This window comes from Necator americanus, chromosome V (assembly GCF_031761385.1).
Source record: "Necator americanus strain Aroian chromosome V, whole genome shotgun sequence".
NCBI classification, from domain to species: Eukaryota; Metazoa; Nematoda; class Chromadorea; order Rhabditida; family Ancylostomatidae; genus Necator; species Necator americanus.
This window is the reverse complement of record NC_087375.1, coordinates 20,503,550-20,519,856: the sequence shown is the minus strand read 5'-3', so window position 1 is coordinate 20,519,856 and position 16,307 is coordinate 20,503,550. Positions and strand designations below refer to the sequence as shown.

General features: G+C 39.5%; 5 protein-coding genes across 7 annotated transcripts; 2 read left to right on the top strand and 3 right to left on the bottom strand.

Annotated features, from left to right (window-relative positions):
- Positions 1-395: 395 nt before the first annotated feature.
- RB195_014587 (uncharacterized protein) lies at positions 396-614 on the top strand (the record flags this gene model as incomplete). The annotated part of the gene is made up of 1 exon (XM_064204922.1): positions 396-614. One exon carries the CDS (start codon positions 396-398, stop codon positions 612-614), a length of 219 nt encoding a protein of 72 aa, XP_064060803.1.
- RB195_014586 (uncharacterized protein) lies at positions 580-1,021 on the top strand (the record flags this gene model as incomplete). The annotated part of the gene is made up of 2 exons (XM_064204921.1): positions 580-700; positions 879-1,021. The coding sequence occupies 2 exons, from the start codon at positions 580-582 to the stop codon at positions 1,019-1,021; spliced, it is 264 nt and encodes an 87-aa protein (XP_064060802.1).
- Positions 1,022-1,078: 57 nt separating this feature from the next.
- RB195_014585 (uncharacterized protein) lies at positions 1,079-2,034 on the bottom strand (the record flags this gene model as incomplete). The annotated part of the gene is made up of 3 exons (XM_064204920.1): positions 1,079-1,182; positions 1,737-1,853; positions 1,920-2,034. The coding sequence occupies 3 exons, from the start codon at positions 2,032-2,034 to the stop codon at positions 1,079-1,081; spliced, it is 336 nt and encodes a 111-aa protein (XP_064060801.1).
- An 818-nt stretch (positions 2,035-2,852) lies between these two features.
- On the bottom strand, positions 2,853-16,084 carry RB195_014583 (uncharacterized protein; the record flags this gene model as incomplete). Of its 2 annotated transcripts, XM_064204917.1 has the most annotated exons (17): positions 2,853-3,056; positions 3,328-3,519; positions 3,934-3,999; positions 4,098-4,229; positions 4,789-4,899; positions 4,954-5,088; positions 5,881-5,953; positions 6,007-6,120; positions 6,174-6,259; positions 6,315-6,457; positions 7,619-7,736; positions 7,803-7,880; positions 8,168-8,278; positions 8,358-8,437; positions 8,493-8,520; positions 14,109-14,233; positions 16,024-16,084. In XM_064204917.1, 17 exons carry the CDS (start codon positions 16,082-16,084, stop codon positions 2,853-2,855), a joined length of 1,857 nt encoding a protein of 618 aa, XP_064060798.1. The 2 variants fall into 2 exon arrangements, with proteins under 2 accessions (XP_064060798.1, XP_013296128.2); XM_013440674.2 differs by lacking the exons at positions 14,109-14,233; positions 16,024-16,084 and having other exon boundaries at positions 8,358-8,498.
- RB195_014584 (uncharacterized protein) lies at positions 9,724-10,053 on the bottom strand (the record flags this gene model as incomplete). Of its 2 annotated transcripts, none has more annotated exons than XM_064204918.1 (1): positions 9,724-10,053. In XM_064204918.1, one exon carries the CDS (start codon positions 10,051-10,053, stop codon positions 9,724-9,726), a length of 330 nt encoding a protein of 109 aa, XP_064060799.1. The 2 variants fall into 2 exon arrangements, with proteins under 2 accessions (XP_064060799.1, XP_064060800.1); XM_064204919.1 differs by having other exon boundaries at positions 9,724-10,035.
- Positions 16,085-16,307: the final 223 nt, after the last annotated feature.

Here is a 16,307-nt window from a genome sequence, read left to right as displayed (position 1 = left end):
GGGCTGGTATTGAATGCACAGCTACTGTGACACTCCTCTCTTTGGAATTTCCCTCCTCTTTTCCTCCCTTTTCTCAATCAGATTCATTTTTTTTCTCATCAATCTCACACATTGCTTCAGGCATTCGTGATTAGCCAAATTTTGCCCTATCCGGTACACGTTCCTGTGACATTTTGTTTCGTTCCGTTTACTATGGATTTTCCCATGTTTTTCTTTTAATATTTAATATTCCTTCACGGGATCTTCACTTCTGCAGTCTCCAACCATCCCAGCCATCATTCCTTGAAATAGGTGATTATTAAGCTACTTAATAGTGTCGCTGTTTCTCATTGCAACAGTATTTAGTGTGTAATTAATTACCTTATTATAATTGATGAGATTGTTCATAGACGTCTATGAACACTTTATTGAAACGGTTAAATGTGGACATTTTATGTTCTCACCGAACTGTCACGAAACAGTGGATGTATATATATGGCAGAAAGTGTTTAGTGTGTTTATCGGGTAATTTGCGAGCGATGGATGACATGTATCTTATCCTTACAGAAATGGAAGTTGTTTTCCTGCACATTTTAGGGAATGATCAGATTGTTTACGGATTGCGGATTGCTTAGACAGACTCCTATCTGTTATCTGGAGAAATTGTGGTTGAAAGTGATACGTACGGTTCTTGGAAAATGCAGTATGCGAAGATCATCAGGTTTTTGCCAGACGTTTTTCTGATGAGCATATCGGTGTGGGTGAACTAGGTGTGGGTGGGTCTGCTAAACGGCAGAGGCAGAATTGTTCCAAGAATCTAAAACATGAACTGACAATCGTATGGACAAAAGTTGTCCTCTTGGTGTTTTGGAACTGTTCCCTAACTATAATAATTACAGCTCGTTGCACTCGTTTCTTGAGTTTACAAAGAATATTATTATTGTTCACTCAACTGAAGATTAGTGTCAAACTTGCTGCGGAGAATATGGATGCAGAATGTGATAGAGCACAAACGAAAACCCATGTCAACGGAAGTTTTTAGCCAAAGATCGTATGTTCTTCTGTGAAAAATTTTATTCCCCGTTCTTTGCTCAATTCATCACAAATCTATCCTAAGGCAATTGCTATCCCCACAGCGAAACCCAGCCGGACAACAAAAATTGGTCGAAGGACAACAATTTGCAATCGTGAATGGACAGCACCCTAGAAATATGCATCAGTCACATCAGAAACAACAGACAAAATATTCATTATTGTAGAAATGTGTGCAGTGCTAGCCAAGATTCACGTTTTGGTCACCATTGCGATTGGCCACCATGAACTTGACCGTAGCGTCAAGTTCACCGCAATGCTTACCGTTACACGCACTCCGCGAAAAGAGGCAGTCAGAAATTCGCGAATTTCGGGTTGTATAGTCGGGTTGAAACGACATGAAGCACGGTGCAGTTGCACAACCGGCTGCACAGTGGAGATAGCAGTTGGAGTTGAGGTGGGACCATTGAGAACTGCAGTTATGAACGGTGGTGGTAAAAGTCCTCACTCTATCTTAACCGCTACGCTCCTCCGCACCGCTACGATCGCAACCGCTGACGCAGCTGCACAGTTCTTCATGGCGTTCTGGCCCGACTACACTGACCACCTATGCAGTGTTGCTCCTCAAACAAAAATAAAAACGCTTAGACTGGAATGTGATGATCTTGGGGGCGGAAATCTTGGAAAGGACTGTAGATTCTGCAAATCCTGATATAGATGGTTACCATGTTCACCATTTGCGAACAAACAACAAGTTTGATAGTTTTCGCACTGCAATGTTCCTTTTGCATCGCATAAATTCAGTTCTGCTGCTCTTGTGTTGCAGTCTAATAGAAGAAGGGCTTAAAAATATAAATAATTATTTTATAATATAGAACAAAAAAAAACAACTAAAGGACTACACTTACCGCCAGTAGTAGTGAGCAAGTGGAAAAGTTGCATGATCGAATCAATATTTGATTTTCTTATCGGGAAAAGAGCACAGTTGACGGGAACTGGAACAGTGAAGTGACTTACCACCATACATTTACCACTATACAAAAGACCGAGAATCCCTCAAATTTTTGGCAAACAAGTACTGAACAACTCACTTAAAGTGTAAAATTTGCATAAGGACGTACAAGAAATTCCTGATTTGCGTATCGCATTTCGTTGCTCTGCACTAGGCACACTTTCGTAACTTCCTTTACCGACAAATTATATACGCACATATGTGCCAGATGTACGAAATCCACTATCCCCTCTATGAGGTTCCATTCTCAAAATTTGCTTCTATCAACCGTAATTGAAGGTATCTATTCTCCAATAGATCAGCTGCGTTTATCACCTTCAACTATATTGTTTTTTACTCCATTTTGTAGAGTTCTTTCGATTTACGATGCTTTCTCTGAAACACTGACGGACATTGAAGGGGTTTTCAGTCGCCCGCCCTGGGCGCTCCTTTTTCGCACCATATCTGAGCAGTCAGTAGCTTACTTTTTTTTTCTTTAGCTATCGAACGTTTGTTTCTAGTAAATATAGGGGAAAGACGTCAGGTTTTTTTTCTTAATGAAGGTAGATGAGCAGCTTTCTTCAGCGGGATATTTGTTCGGATCTTCTGCAAATATGTATAGATTTATTCAGATCTTTTCGGCGTATAAGTAAATAACTCATACTGTACTAGTAATAATGGCTCAGGTACATATGGGACCGCAACGCATCCGCGAAGTCACACACTTTCCTTACTCAACGAACATCCTCTCTACTCGTCATTCTGCCTTATTCGAAGATGCATCGCGGTCGCATGTGCAAACATAGTACCACCACATGTAAATGCATAATAATTTGTATGTAATCACAATTCATAGAATAGTTGTCATGTCATATTGCAGATCAAACCATAACAACATGAACGAAAATATGGCAAAGAACATCACAACGTAGCAGCAATAGGCAAATGTGGACATTCCACCCGTTCCTGAGCAGAAGGCCATTAGACCGGCCATGAAAATAAATGATGACCAACCAGCGATCCACTTCATGCTCACGTAACGGAAGTATTCGTCCTTAAGCATGCGGTAATTTTAAATGAAAAACTAAGTTCAAGTTAACTTGAGAAAAGGATAGCGGATTAATGGATTTGGAGTCATCCTTAGATGATCTTATTGTCGTTTTCAAGAGAATCGCGATTATAATGCGATAATATTTGGGGATCTGTTTCATTTATTGTCTTTCAACCGTGATGTCGAGTGTGACCACCCAAGCAACCCGAAATAGCGCGTAAAGCCGATTGTTTTTTTTTTTCCTTTTTTCTGAAGTGATGATCAAAGCACTAACGATGAGTCCTCGACGTTTATGTCTCCGCATCCTGCATTCTCTTGCTTTGAGTGGCTTTTTCACGCGGTACGGGACAGTCCGAATAACGTCCTCGGCATTGTCCCACTTATGCGGTCCCTCCAAACGATAGACGTACGGCACATTAGCGCCCATGAAAAGTCGTAATGCGAAACGAGGATCAGACCACATAAACTGAAAAAAGCTAGAAGCTAGTTAGATAGCTATGAAACCGATGTAATCGTTGGTTTGATGTTCTTTATCGCGTTTAATTAGGTATTTGAAAGCCAGCAGAACTGGGAGAACAGTAAGGAATTTCGCAAAAACGTGAAGAAATAAAGGCCTAAGTGATAACCATGCCAATTGCTGGGCCTTAGAAAATGCTTTAGAATAAGATTTTCTCCTGAATTTTACGGGATTCCCTTTATAGATTCAGAAAAATCCCATTCAAGTTTTTTTCTCCATGAAGTTCTGCGAGTTCCTTGTGCAGATGATGCGCATTTCCGTGTGCGGTCCAGCCGAATCGTTTTAGTTTTCAGTGACTTGACAGCACATATGTTTCCGGAAACATTTACTTTTCTTTACCTCATCAAATTGATACGGTATTACCTTAGAAATATTTGGCTTACATCCAATAATGGAAGAGATTTCATCCATATATTTCACGTAGTCTACCTGTAAATAACCAATAATTCGTCCACCTGCGATATTTTTTTAGAGGAATGAGGGCAAGAACTAAGAATGAATATTACTACTATTTCCCCTGTGCTTACCTGAATTGTATGTTTCTCACTTTGGAAATATCTCCTTTTCATCTGTACTCTTTTCTCTGCTATATCGTCAAGCATAGCTTGTTTAGATGGTAAGGCCACTTTCCCAAGAAACACCTGGATGACCCAGCGTGCCTAAACATTGATTATGAATAGTGATAAATCTATTGCCTCGTTTTTGGAATTTTTTCAAAGTGATTTCATAGTTATTTGTCCAAGTTCCAACAAATGAACGATATAGAATTTTTAAGTTGCCGATTTACCGATAGCAGCGACCTCGTAGTTTTCCTCCTGTCTTCCGGGGCTATTTTGAGAGGGTTTAAATGTAGGCGTAAATATAGTCATTTATTCAGCTATTCATGCGCTTGTTGACTCATTCTTTCATCCACTTCATTCTCACTTCCATACAGCCACACATAGAGGCTTCCACTATTTCATTTCAGGTGCGGATGTTGTTGTTCGCTCATTTGCTAACCCATTCACTTGTTTCCTTTTTTGTAAAATTCATTCATTCGTTTGTTAGTTCCACTTGTCAACTCATCTAGTTATCAATTCTTCAATTATATTGTTCATCTATTAATTAAATTAGTCTTTCACCCACCTATTCACTCATCCTATCACTCACACTTCCACTCGTCAAACATTCATTCTTTTATTTGTTGGAAAGTAAGAAAAAATATCACAAAATTTAAACCTGCATTTCAGAGATCGGAACAATGCTTCCGATAGGCTGAATCATGCCAATCACTGCTAAGTTGTCATTATTTGGTGGAAAGACGAATTTGTAGAGAGGAACTTCATGATGCTGAAGAGAAAACTACACAAAAAAGCGAATACTGTCGTATCACATCTAACTAACCTCAATATGTAAAATTTTCCTGTCCAAATATGGGAAACCAAAAGTGTAACCGGTGCAGGTGATGAACACGTCGCAATCGTAACTTCTTCCATTCTTTACAATCACTTTGTCAGCAGTAAATGTGTCAAAATCGTCCTTCAATGTTCGCAATTTAGTTCAGGGTAATTCTACGTCCATTATCCGCTATATCAATCCCAGAATCCCAGTCAATCTCACTCAAATCGAAAAATTAGGCCAGAAATAGAGAAACGATGAAAAAAACAAGGAAAAAACTTTCAGAATAACGTGTAGTATTTAGCCGAACCATTCGAAAAGACAAACAGTTAATGAGCCATTAGAATAAGTTTTCTTTTGTCAAAAATTATTTGTTGTTGTAAGTGGACATTATACGAAATGAGGCCCTCACGAAATATCTGACACTGGCAACACCACGATTGGAATGCAGAACTTGAACCATATTCATCAATATGTTAAGAAGGAGATGAAAGATTTTTTGTCTCATATTAACCTGGTAAGGACGTATAGACACAGGAAGTGAACAAAAACTACGAAATTACACTTGAAGAACGGATTTCGGATCCCCCATTGTATGAATATGATAAATATTCGTACAATGCTGGATCCTAAATCAGTTCTTTGAGGATAGCTACCCTGTCCAAGATGTTATAGATCAAGGAGTGCGGCTATCAATCAATTCCTACCCTTGAATTCGTGTGTATATCGATCTGATCCCTTTTTTTCACCGTGGTTAAAAATAACCAAAGTCAAGGTTCGAACAAAAAGTTGAGATTACCAGCTACGACTTGTAGTACGGAGCTAAACATTCTCGAGTATTTAGTCATACTTCTTACACATGTCAAATTCATTATAAGCTGAAGTATCTGAATGTAAAACGCCAGGACAGGACGTTAGTAGTTAAAAACTCACGGCTACTGATATGTAACCAGTACAAATAAGGTTACACAACGAGTCGTTGACTGTGGGGTGTTGTTGGAAAAATCTGAAAAAAAGAACGATTAAATGTGTGGTTAAAGTGAAAGGTCGGAAGATAACCTGTGATTTGGCCTCAGTCCATACAAATCATGATCCATTCGTTGTTGAACAAGATGTTCCATGAAATCATTAGCTACGGTCCACGGTATTGCATCCATCAGCCAATCATACCATCTAAGATGGTGGTGTTCGAAAAAATAATGATATTTCAATAAGCTCGAAATTACCTTGTCATATAGAGTGTGTCATAGGGCATGCCTCCTGCTGCTATTTTATTAAAAATCCATGTTCCACGTCTGGTTGAAATTGTAACCTGAAATCCTAGAGAATTTAGGGCATGGTCTGAATGAAAAGCTCCGTTAACTCACTGATTTAGCGATTTTTGCCAAGTCGACCGCTATGTCAAGGGCAGAGTTTCCTATGCCGAGGAGAAACACATTTTTCCCCTCAAACCCTTTACTGTCTTGGAAATCACGCGCGTGCATGATACGACCTTTAAATTTTTCAACATCTGAAAATAATTCTTGGGTGGTGGTGTGCAATTAAACGGAGTAATTTAAATCCGTCATTTTGGTGGAACGTAAAGTGATATTGGGTTGTTGAATGACTTTCTAAAGACCAAATACATTTTATTTCCTTCTCTGGTCAAACGTTTTTAACTTCACCATCCAATAATACATCCGCCTATCTGTCCGCAAGTTTGCATGCGCCAACCCCTCATACTCTCAATATATCAGACATCTCCAATACGACATCGTGTTCCGTAGATGGGGAATTTCTTCGTTGACCTCTATCATTATTTTAAACAACAGAAGGCTTTTAAAGAAGAGAGGAAAAGGAGTTTATGGAATTGTTGAACTTCCTCCATGAAGGTCAATGACGAAATTCTTGAGGACAAATAAAATTGTGATTGTGAAAATATCAGGGATGTTTTATGGAATCCCAGGTCTAATTGTGCACTAGCTATTTATTTACTTGTTTATTTGCACATTTGAGGGCACATAAAAAACGTAAGGAGTCAAGATCTGAAATTCCACTAAAGACTAAGGGTTGTCAGTAAGGTCACGAGACGATCGTGTGGGCCAAGTGATGCTAGATCAACGATCAAATTCTGAGTACTGTTGCACTGGTCCCTCTGATAGTTAGGGATATTCCTACAGAGTTTATTTGCTACAGACAGATGTTCTGCACTACTCTTTAAATACGCAAAATACTGTATACACGTAGTCTGTAAGGATTTTATCAATGACCTTAAACTGTAGGAGTAATGTCATGTCTGTCACTTTATTTCCTTGAATCAATATCCTAGAATTACTGCTACGCTCGGCCATATGCTGTCAGATTTTGAGATAAGAAAAATGAAAGTGTATCGCTGTTCATCGTGGTGTTCTTTTGGAACACATGCGCTCTGTGAAGGACAAATTCCATACGTGCCCCTCTTTTGTAGTTCTTGCAACAAGAACATCAAATCGTGGATAAAAGCCTTATACTAGCTGATGCTTCCATATGCTAACAAGAACAGACTACACAAGCATCTAATTCCTGTGATTCTGGCGGTCCATTGTGCTCATCTTACAATATTTTATAAATTCTATATGTAGTTGACCTAATAATTCCACAGATGCGAGCAGGCGCAATTCCTCTCTGGACAATAAATCTGGTGAAGGCAAACCTCTCAGCTGAGGATGTAGAGGTTCAGCGTGATGTCCAGTGCAGAGCATTACTTTCTCGAAATGTTCCACTGCACCGTCTTCTAATTCCACCCTATAGCCGCCATCCTCTTCAGTTATCTGAATTCTGGTCGTTGAAAGGAGCTAGGATTTGCTCATTTCTGTCAAGAAACACATTTTACTCACATATGTCACAACTGCGTTAAATCGTATATGTTCGATCAATCCAAAATGTTCAGCGTACATGTGCAAGTACTCATTTACCTTAAAAATGTTGCTATTAAAAAGAACGCTTTCTTAAGAGATAACTATACACGATGGCTGATTTCTTGCGATGACTAACTTTTCTGGGTTAATTGGAACATCATATTGTCTTTTGTAGAGATAATTGGCGTCGAATGTGGTCAACCATATCACTGCGACGCACCTTCGATTGATGCAGGGCAGGGGGACGAGAGAATGTGTGTCAAGGAATTGCGAGCGTTGCGGCAGACGCGTCGCTGCGATCCTATTGAGGACATTTGACGCCAACTGTTTATATATTAACACACCTTTGAGTGGTGCATGAAGTTCGGCCAGTCTTCTGGAGGCGGAAAATCAGAATAAGCCATCATCTCCTTTGAAGTGTTCACAACAGTCGTAGCCATTACAGTACCGCCTATCTAAACTATCATCCAATAAATCATCTTCCACTGTTGGACACTGATGGTCAAATATTAAATGATTTTCTGCGAAACCCACATTCTTCTGTCCGGGTCTATAGTTCCACAATCCGCCCAGATCTGCCGTCTTCTCATAGCAGATAACATCAAGACCCTCTTCTAAGCATGCTTTAATTGATGGTAGGCCAGAGACTCCTGCCCCTACCACGCAAACCCTCATTTGCTGCTTGAGTCAGAGACTCCTGGGAAAAGAGATAACAGTTTTAGGCTCCTAAAAAAATAAATCTAGACCCAAATATTGATTCGCGATTTGTAGAGGTGGTAGAAGCTATACATACTACCTTTTATGTACTATCTAGAGAAAACGAAATACTCAGATTCCAAAAAAAGTCGTTGTGAACCAAGTCTCAACAAATATTAAGTCGGAACATCTACGTGAATATCAGATATCAACTGATGGTTGGTTGAGTACAACTGAAGGAAGAAAAGAAGTGGAATGTGTGAAAAGAAAACAGTGAGTTGCGTAATTTCAAAGAAAAAAAATTAGAACGATAGAAGGAGAAGGTTTGAGAGTGAAAAAACACTGTTCCGGCGAAAACTACGCAAAATAAAAATCCGCGGAGAAGCAAACTTAGTAGCGCAAAATCATCCAACCACAACTATATTATGAATCGAAGGTAGTGTTAATCAAATATTTACTTATGGCATTTTCATCATTCATCCTATAGTATCTCAGTATGTGGAAGAATTGAAGTTCAAGTTTACGGATAACTAGAAATATTCGGAAGAAGAAACACAATATGAAGTTACATATACTAGCGGTCGGTAGAGCAACAAAAATACAGCAAAAAGCAAGATAAACAGGTATTTTCGCATAAAAAAAACAACAATCCGTTATGTGCTTTTTGGGTGTCAAACCCTCTGAAATTCACAATAGCATTAAGGCACCCTGCTTTGATTCACTCGCATACTTACAGCACGTGTTTAAGTAGCGTGGAGAATTGAAATAGAGATAGCTAGAGTTAGTGGAGGACAGATCATGAGATATGCGAAGAAGCTGAAGTAGCGGTTTCGGGCTGCTATTATCGCCTAACGCAATTGCCCGTACCTTCGACGAGGTGCGTCGTCTTTGAGCTTAACATTGGCCAACCTTTTCGATCTTCACCAAGAGCTTGCACAGAGCTTGGATAGATCCATTCGTCGCTATTCCATATCCTGCGAAACCTTACGTCTCGCCTGAACTGCCTACCTACGCCGAGTGTTCTCAGGTTTCTCAGGTCCTCTTTTACCATCTCAGTCCAGAATTTACGTTTTTGGCCAAGTGGAGTCTTCCAGCTCGAACCTGACAAACTCCTCTGAACTCGTTGAGCAAGACAATCTGCTGATCTCCTCGATATACGACCAAAGAAGCGAAGATGACTTTCTGTGGTCACATCCGATGGCGCTTAATATGAATGTTGATAACTTCCATGTGCTTTCCGCAGGTACACCACATCGATTTCCTCGTAAAGATCTTCATTCTGACACACTCTAGGCCAAACGCAGCCGAGCAGCCGTCTAACTGGCTTCGTTTCCGTCTCGACCATCTCCGATCCGTACATCATGATGGCCCGAACTGCGAATAGGTAGACTCGCAACTTGACTTCACTGGCGTTAGGCGTCGAACACAGGCATTTCGTTAAGGAGCTAAATGTGGAAGTGGCCGTAGTGCATCTTTCCTGAATATCTTTTTCGTAGTTATCGGTGATCTTCAGCATACAAGTAACAGAACTCATCGACGAGTTCGATCAGTTGTCTGTCCACCCTGATTCCCGTTCGAGGTCTCGAAGAGACCTACATCTGCCTGAATTATAAGGTCTTAGAAGTATTCTATAGGCTGCAGCTAGCTTAGATACAATTTTGACAAAGTGTTGAAGTCTTGTACTGTTTTAGACTGCACCGAATATAACAACATCGTCGGCATAGTCGAGATCGCTCAAGGGGTGTCCTGATGGTGCTAGAATGAAATCGGCAAGACACTGATCTACTGTTCTTCGCATAATGCCGTCGATTGCGAAATTGAACAAGAAGGGTCCTGCTACTGCCCCTTGTCTTACTCCATTTACCACCTCAAAGGAGGTTGCACATCTGGCTAGTGTTCAAACTGTTGTTCGTTGATTCATATCATCAAGCACGCCTACAACCTTTCCTGGTATTCCATCAGCGCGAAGCGCCTTGAGAAGGCGGCCTCGATGAGGAAAGTTGGAAGTGGCTTCTTCGAAGTCCAGGAAAGCTAATTGCAATGGCTTCGAATATCGCTACCAAATTTTGATCGCTATCCTGATTATGAACACCTGGTCAACCATAGAACAAAAGCTAGCCTGCTCGCTGCGCGTTTTTTCTGATGCTTAATAAAACTGTCCAAAATCCGCTCCAAAACCTTACATAAAAAGCGCAACAAAGAGATTCTTTGATAGTTCCTAGGGTAAGTGACGGATAATTTCTTGTGGAGGGGAATTATGATAGCACGTCTCCACGAGTAAAGTCGATTAATATTGAGCAGATGATCTTTGTCTTCTCACGAATCCAGGACGGAGAAAGATATTTCAGCATTTCTGAGTTAATTCCGTTTTCTCTTCGAGATTTCCCATTTTTCATCCTTTCCGTGCATAATAGAACCTCTGACGAGGTCGGTGAGGTGTAACCGCATATGTCGGAAGAACCAGTAGTAACGAGCAGTAGCAAACCACTGGTATTGGGAAAGAGAAAGACCTTGTGGAGAGTAATAGACGTATTGCTGAGGATAAATCTTATGCATCCAGAAATTCTGAAAGAAAAGGGCGAGCATTTCCGAAGTGGAGAAGTGTTGAAAATCGTGGTGCTATAGATAGTAAGAGTTTTCATTCGAACTAAATTCTCGTAAAGAGCATAAACGTAAATGTCTACATATGTAGATCTATGTCTAGATACTACAGTACCAGTACCTACACTTTGAACGTAACGTGAAAAAAGCCCACTATTCCATTAAGGTGAAGGTTGATGTTAGTAATTGCAGACATTGGAAACTTCTTTATGCGGAATTTTACCTCAAGACGCATTATGTTTCGGCCGAGTTGCTAGTTCGTTATTTCTGCAGTAATTAGAATTAACACAGCAAAACTAAACATGCTTCGACACCTAAATGACCTTCGTATCCCTCAGTGATGAATTCTGATCCAATTTCAATCAGGGAAGCCTTTATTTAGAGAGTGCATGTTTTTTTTTCTTCCACAGTTGCAGAAAATGCATCATTTTGAGAGAGATCCCAATGGACAGCATCGACGTTTCAGGGGAAATTTGCTTCCATCGGATAGATTAGTTTGAGATGCTTTGCAATTTCCTGTCTGCAAATTATGGGATAAAACTAGTATCTTCTGAGTCCTATGCATTCAAGAAGAGAAATGTGCGACATATAAAAAAGAGAAAAATTTGATTAAAAAAACTAACAGCATGGTCAAATACTAGAAATATTCTTTTGTGAAAATAGTGGCTAGTGACACAAATAGAGTGGTAAAAATAAGCCGTTCTCGAACGCTACGATAATATAATTATATAGTATGCTGTCAGTATTTTTGATATAGTTTATAAACCGTCATAGACGCACATAGATGGACAACAATGAGTCAAATCTGAACGTCTGTTGGGGATCGCGTATGTCCCACGTTTCTTATAGGGTGAGCGCTCTTTTTTTTATAACGACGACGACTACGGATGACATTTCTGAAGAAAAAAAATAAAAGGGTAGCAGCTTTTTTAGATATCATTTTTTTATGACTGAGAATCAGCGCCAAAGATTGAGCTTAATCACAGTGTTTAGGTTGAGACCCAGGGTTTATGGTTATCATTAAAAACACAGTATCTTTAGTACTGGACATTGCATTTTTCAAAAACCAATGGGACCAATGGAGAAGTTTTATTCAACTCTTTAAAGTAGTGATTCAAGTTTGATGTGATTAGTTAATTCCTTGTTGAATAGAAATAGAAATTTTCTACGCGTACAACTATTTTAAAAATTCGTTGAAAAAGTTGATTGATTGAGTTCAGAACGCAGAACCGCTTAGCAGTGATGTGATTAATAACGCGATGAAATTCGTATCCCACTAAGCGCAAGAACACTTGATATTGTAAGAAAATGATGCAAATGCAAAGCAAATCAAAAACGTTTGGAGTATATGAAAGAATTGCGAGACTTTAGAAAAGGAAATGAAATCAACATAAATAAAATATCCAAACCAGTTATGTTTTGAGTGAGCGAAATCCCCATTGGGTTTCTGCTGTTATATTTTTCTCATTCCCATAAGTGGATTGCGTAAGAATCATTGAATATCACGGAAAAATTGGAACTAGACTACTTTTGAGCTAGTTTTCATTTTTTGAGCAAAGCTTCTGCTCAACACCGTATGTAAGAGAGAGACTTAAATTAGCAGTAGTGCTCTCCTTGCTTTGCTGCTTCGCATTTCCTTGGTAGTAATTGAGTAGAAGCTCTCTGTAGAAAGTTAATACGAAAATAAAGTCTAAGGAAATGACTTACTCATAAGAAAAGCGAATTATTAACTTTCAGTTAATTATTATTATCACATTGGTGTAAATATTCAGTACTTCTATACGATGGTGGTTCAAAACAAGACTTATAAAGAATCAAATGTTGATATGGACGATGTGTATTGGCAATAAACATTAAATACCGTACATAATATTTTTGATAATAGTTTATAATGAGAGTATTGGCCATAATGTTTATTCAAATCCAATCAAAGTATGTTGGAACTCTCTCTAAAGCCTTATTCGACAGCGAAGTAAGGAATCTGGAAGTTCCAGAGGATTTTTTTTTTTTTTGCAGTGGCGAAAGGTTAAAGGCAACTAAATTAACGGAAAACAACAGGAAGGATATCATCGATAAGTAGATGAATTCAGAGAAAATGCAGATAGGAATGAATCCATGGCTGTCACCTACTAAGAAATCCGAACGCTTCTCTCCGAACAAATTCAGGCGAAATAGAGAGCTAAGCCGCTGAATGAATAGAAGCTTTGAAGAAATATTCACAAGAAACGAGTTCGATCGGCCGCAGTGGTTCAGTGATGTTTCGCGGCGGTGGCCGATGGATACCTGGTGTCGCTGACCTCAATTCAGTGTCACAATGGAAGTCACAGAACGCACACGAATAAACTGTGCAGGGTTATCGCTATCTTATAAACGCCCTCAGAATCGCTACGTGATTTACTTCGAACACTTTTTTAGTTGAATGTGCTAAGAAACCAGGAGACAAGCACAAATTTTGTTATCGTAGGCTTAGTTACATTTAAAAAATTATTTTTTCCTCCAGAAAAGTCACCTGCTGAACTCATGTTGATTGTCTGAACTAGATCTTTGATGATTTACTGCAGATGCGAACGACATTGTTCAAGGACAATTTTTTTAATGTGAAAACCACCGAAGAAACGCAAATTTTTTGTAAGGGTGCGATAACTTAAATCAAGCGACCGAGCTCTTATTTAACAAGCGTTCTTCAAGAGAATTCCAAGGCAAGTAATCGAATAATTTTTTTCTGAATGCCAGTATATTGAACCTTATATTTTTGGATGTGGAGTGAGTATTCATCTCATACTCGTCATAGTCAAGTTGCGCAATGAGATTGGAATTATATAAGTTTGTGAGCAAATTCCACTCAAAGAACCAATTTAGAGCTCTCTCCAAAGTTAATCGTGATTAAATACGAAGACGTGTTCAGGTGTGCAGAATCTTTTTGTCCATAGCAAAAAAAATTCAGAACATGTAGAATTGTTCCCAAAACATTTTATTGCTAAGTATTACCGAGGTGGGTGTAGTGTAGTCGGTGGGAGATTCTGCTGTGACTGCACTATCTATGGTTGGAAACCACCCTAGTGCCAACCAAGCTTTTCGTCCTTCCGAGGTCGATAAATTTTCATTAGACTCGTCTGGAAAGATAAAGTCATTGACTTGTTACCTCGACTGGATCCCGCACTACATTACATAGGCCATTTCATGTTTGTAAAAACTCAACAATCCTAACTGCAGTCAAAATGCGAGGGCGCAACCCAGCAGGATTAATACGCTTGATACTTCTTCCTCTTTTTATCACCTCACCTGGGCATATCGTTTCTTTGCAGCCAAGTTTTTGTCCTACATGAAGGATCCAACATGTCTCGATAATTTTTTTCAACTGATTTTATTTGAACAGATAGCTCGGAATGACAGACTCCATCAGATCCACTTCAGACTTTATTTTCTTCATCAGTTGTCGGGAAAAAGAGGAAGAAGTGAAGCTCTACCAAACGTTTGGTTAACTGAAAATTACTGTAAGCATATTTGTTCATTGTTCTTTCTTCTCACATTTTCATGCGTCAGTTTTTGCAGAAAATAAACATATGAAAAATTAATAAAAAAAATAGTAAATATAAATAAAAAGTATTAGAGAAAGGCAGTGGTGGTCGGTGTTAAGAAGGAAGAAAACGGATAGAAAATCTAAAAGAAATATTTCGAAGTTAATGAACGAAAAACCCTGCTCGGTTGTATGTGTTGACTATGTGTTGACGTTGTAAATGATGGCAGGCATTCGTGGCGGCCAGCAAAAATATACAGGATGGGCGTTTTCGAAATGACTCTTGCTCGCGCATCAAAAAAGGAGGAGCGTGTGCGTGCGCGAATCCATCCCCGTCTCACAGCATTTCACTTTCAGTTGCTATCATGGAGCCCTGGGCAGTAGAGCGACGCGTACTCGCGTATGAGAGTTTTGTTAGAAGTGACAAGATTCACTATTAATCGAGAAGATTCTGTTTCTGCGCGTGACAATAATAATAATCCCAGAACAGGACTCTCAATAATGGAAAAGAAACCGCCTAGCCCTCAATGTACTGCGCAGCGAAGATGCATAGAACGTTGAAAAGGTCAGGCAAGCGATACTGCAAAGCTAATGCGGACCTGTGGAGCTGAACATCGCATGAGCGATCGTACTGTAAGAGGGATTTTGTATGGCGAACTGCATTTTCATCTATACACTATTCCAAATGGCGATTTTGCAGGAGATGAACGTAAAAGTTTACTCCAATGATTTAATTTTACAGAACAAATGAAAATAAACGAACGAAAACGGACATCACACACAAGGTATAATTTTCCGTTCATGAATTGGTAAAATGTTATGCTTTAACCTATGTTGTTTTCGCAGTGAATTTTGTTCAGAGCAAATGCTAACAATTTTGTTGTTGTTTCAAAGACACATGATTTCCGAAGATTTTGCCAAACATAGCTTGTTTTCTATTATATTTACCATCAGGTTTGTTTCTCTAAGAACTCAAGGAACAAGCTCTTGATTTCGGAGGTTTAAATGCACGACCATCGGTTCTGCAAATGTTATAAGTTTAAAGACAGCGGAATCCAGCGTGGTCCCACTCATCTTTCTGTAACTGTCGTAGGAAGCGGCGTGGGAACCTCCTCAGTTCCTCCTACGAGGTACGTTGAACGCACCTCTATGTACGTGCTCCGGTCTCCTCAGCAGTTACTCATTATTTTGCTTACTTTACTTTAATTTTACTAGTTTTACTTGAATAGGACGGTGAGAAAACCTCACTGGTCTTCGACCACTCACACTTCGATGTGGCGCGCGCACAAGAGTGACCTCGTTGGAATTGAAATCGTCGTGAAACATCTTCCACGGCGTTTTTTCACGATGATTAATTTAAAAAATGAGCGGAATGGCGATAGATACCGCAATCTCCTACCCGAACTCTGCGCTTCTGTTGTATGTTCTGCACCACGTCTTGATACATTGCCAGTAACTACGCTTAATAACCCAGATTTCATAGTAGGGTAGGGCAAAAAAAGTGACCCAGGAAAGAGTTCGGGTTTATAAAGAAACACAAAAACAAAGTAAAGGTGACAGTTCACTAATCTGCTCATAGAACATGTTGAAAATGGCCACCGTTTTTCTCTTGGCACTTTTGAGCCCTGGTCAGCAAGCTGAGGAAGATAGATGCGGTAGATTGAAGGTGG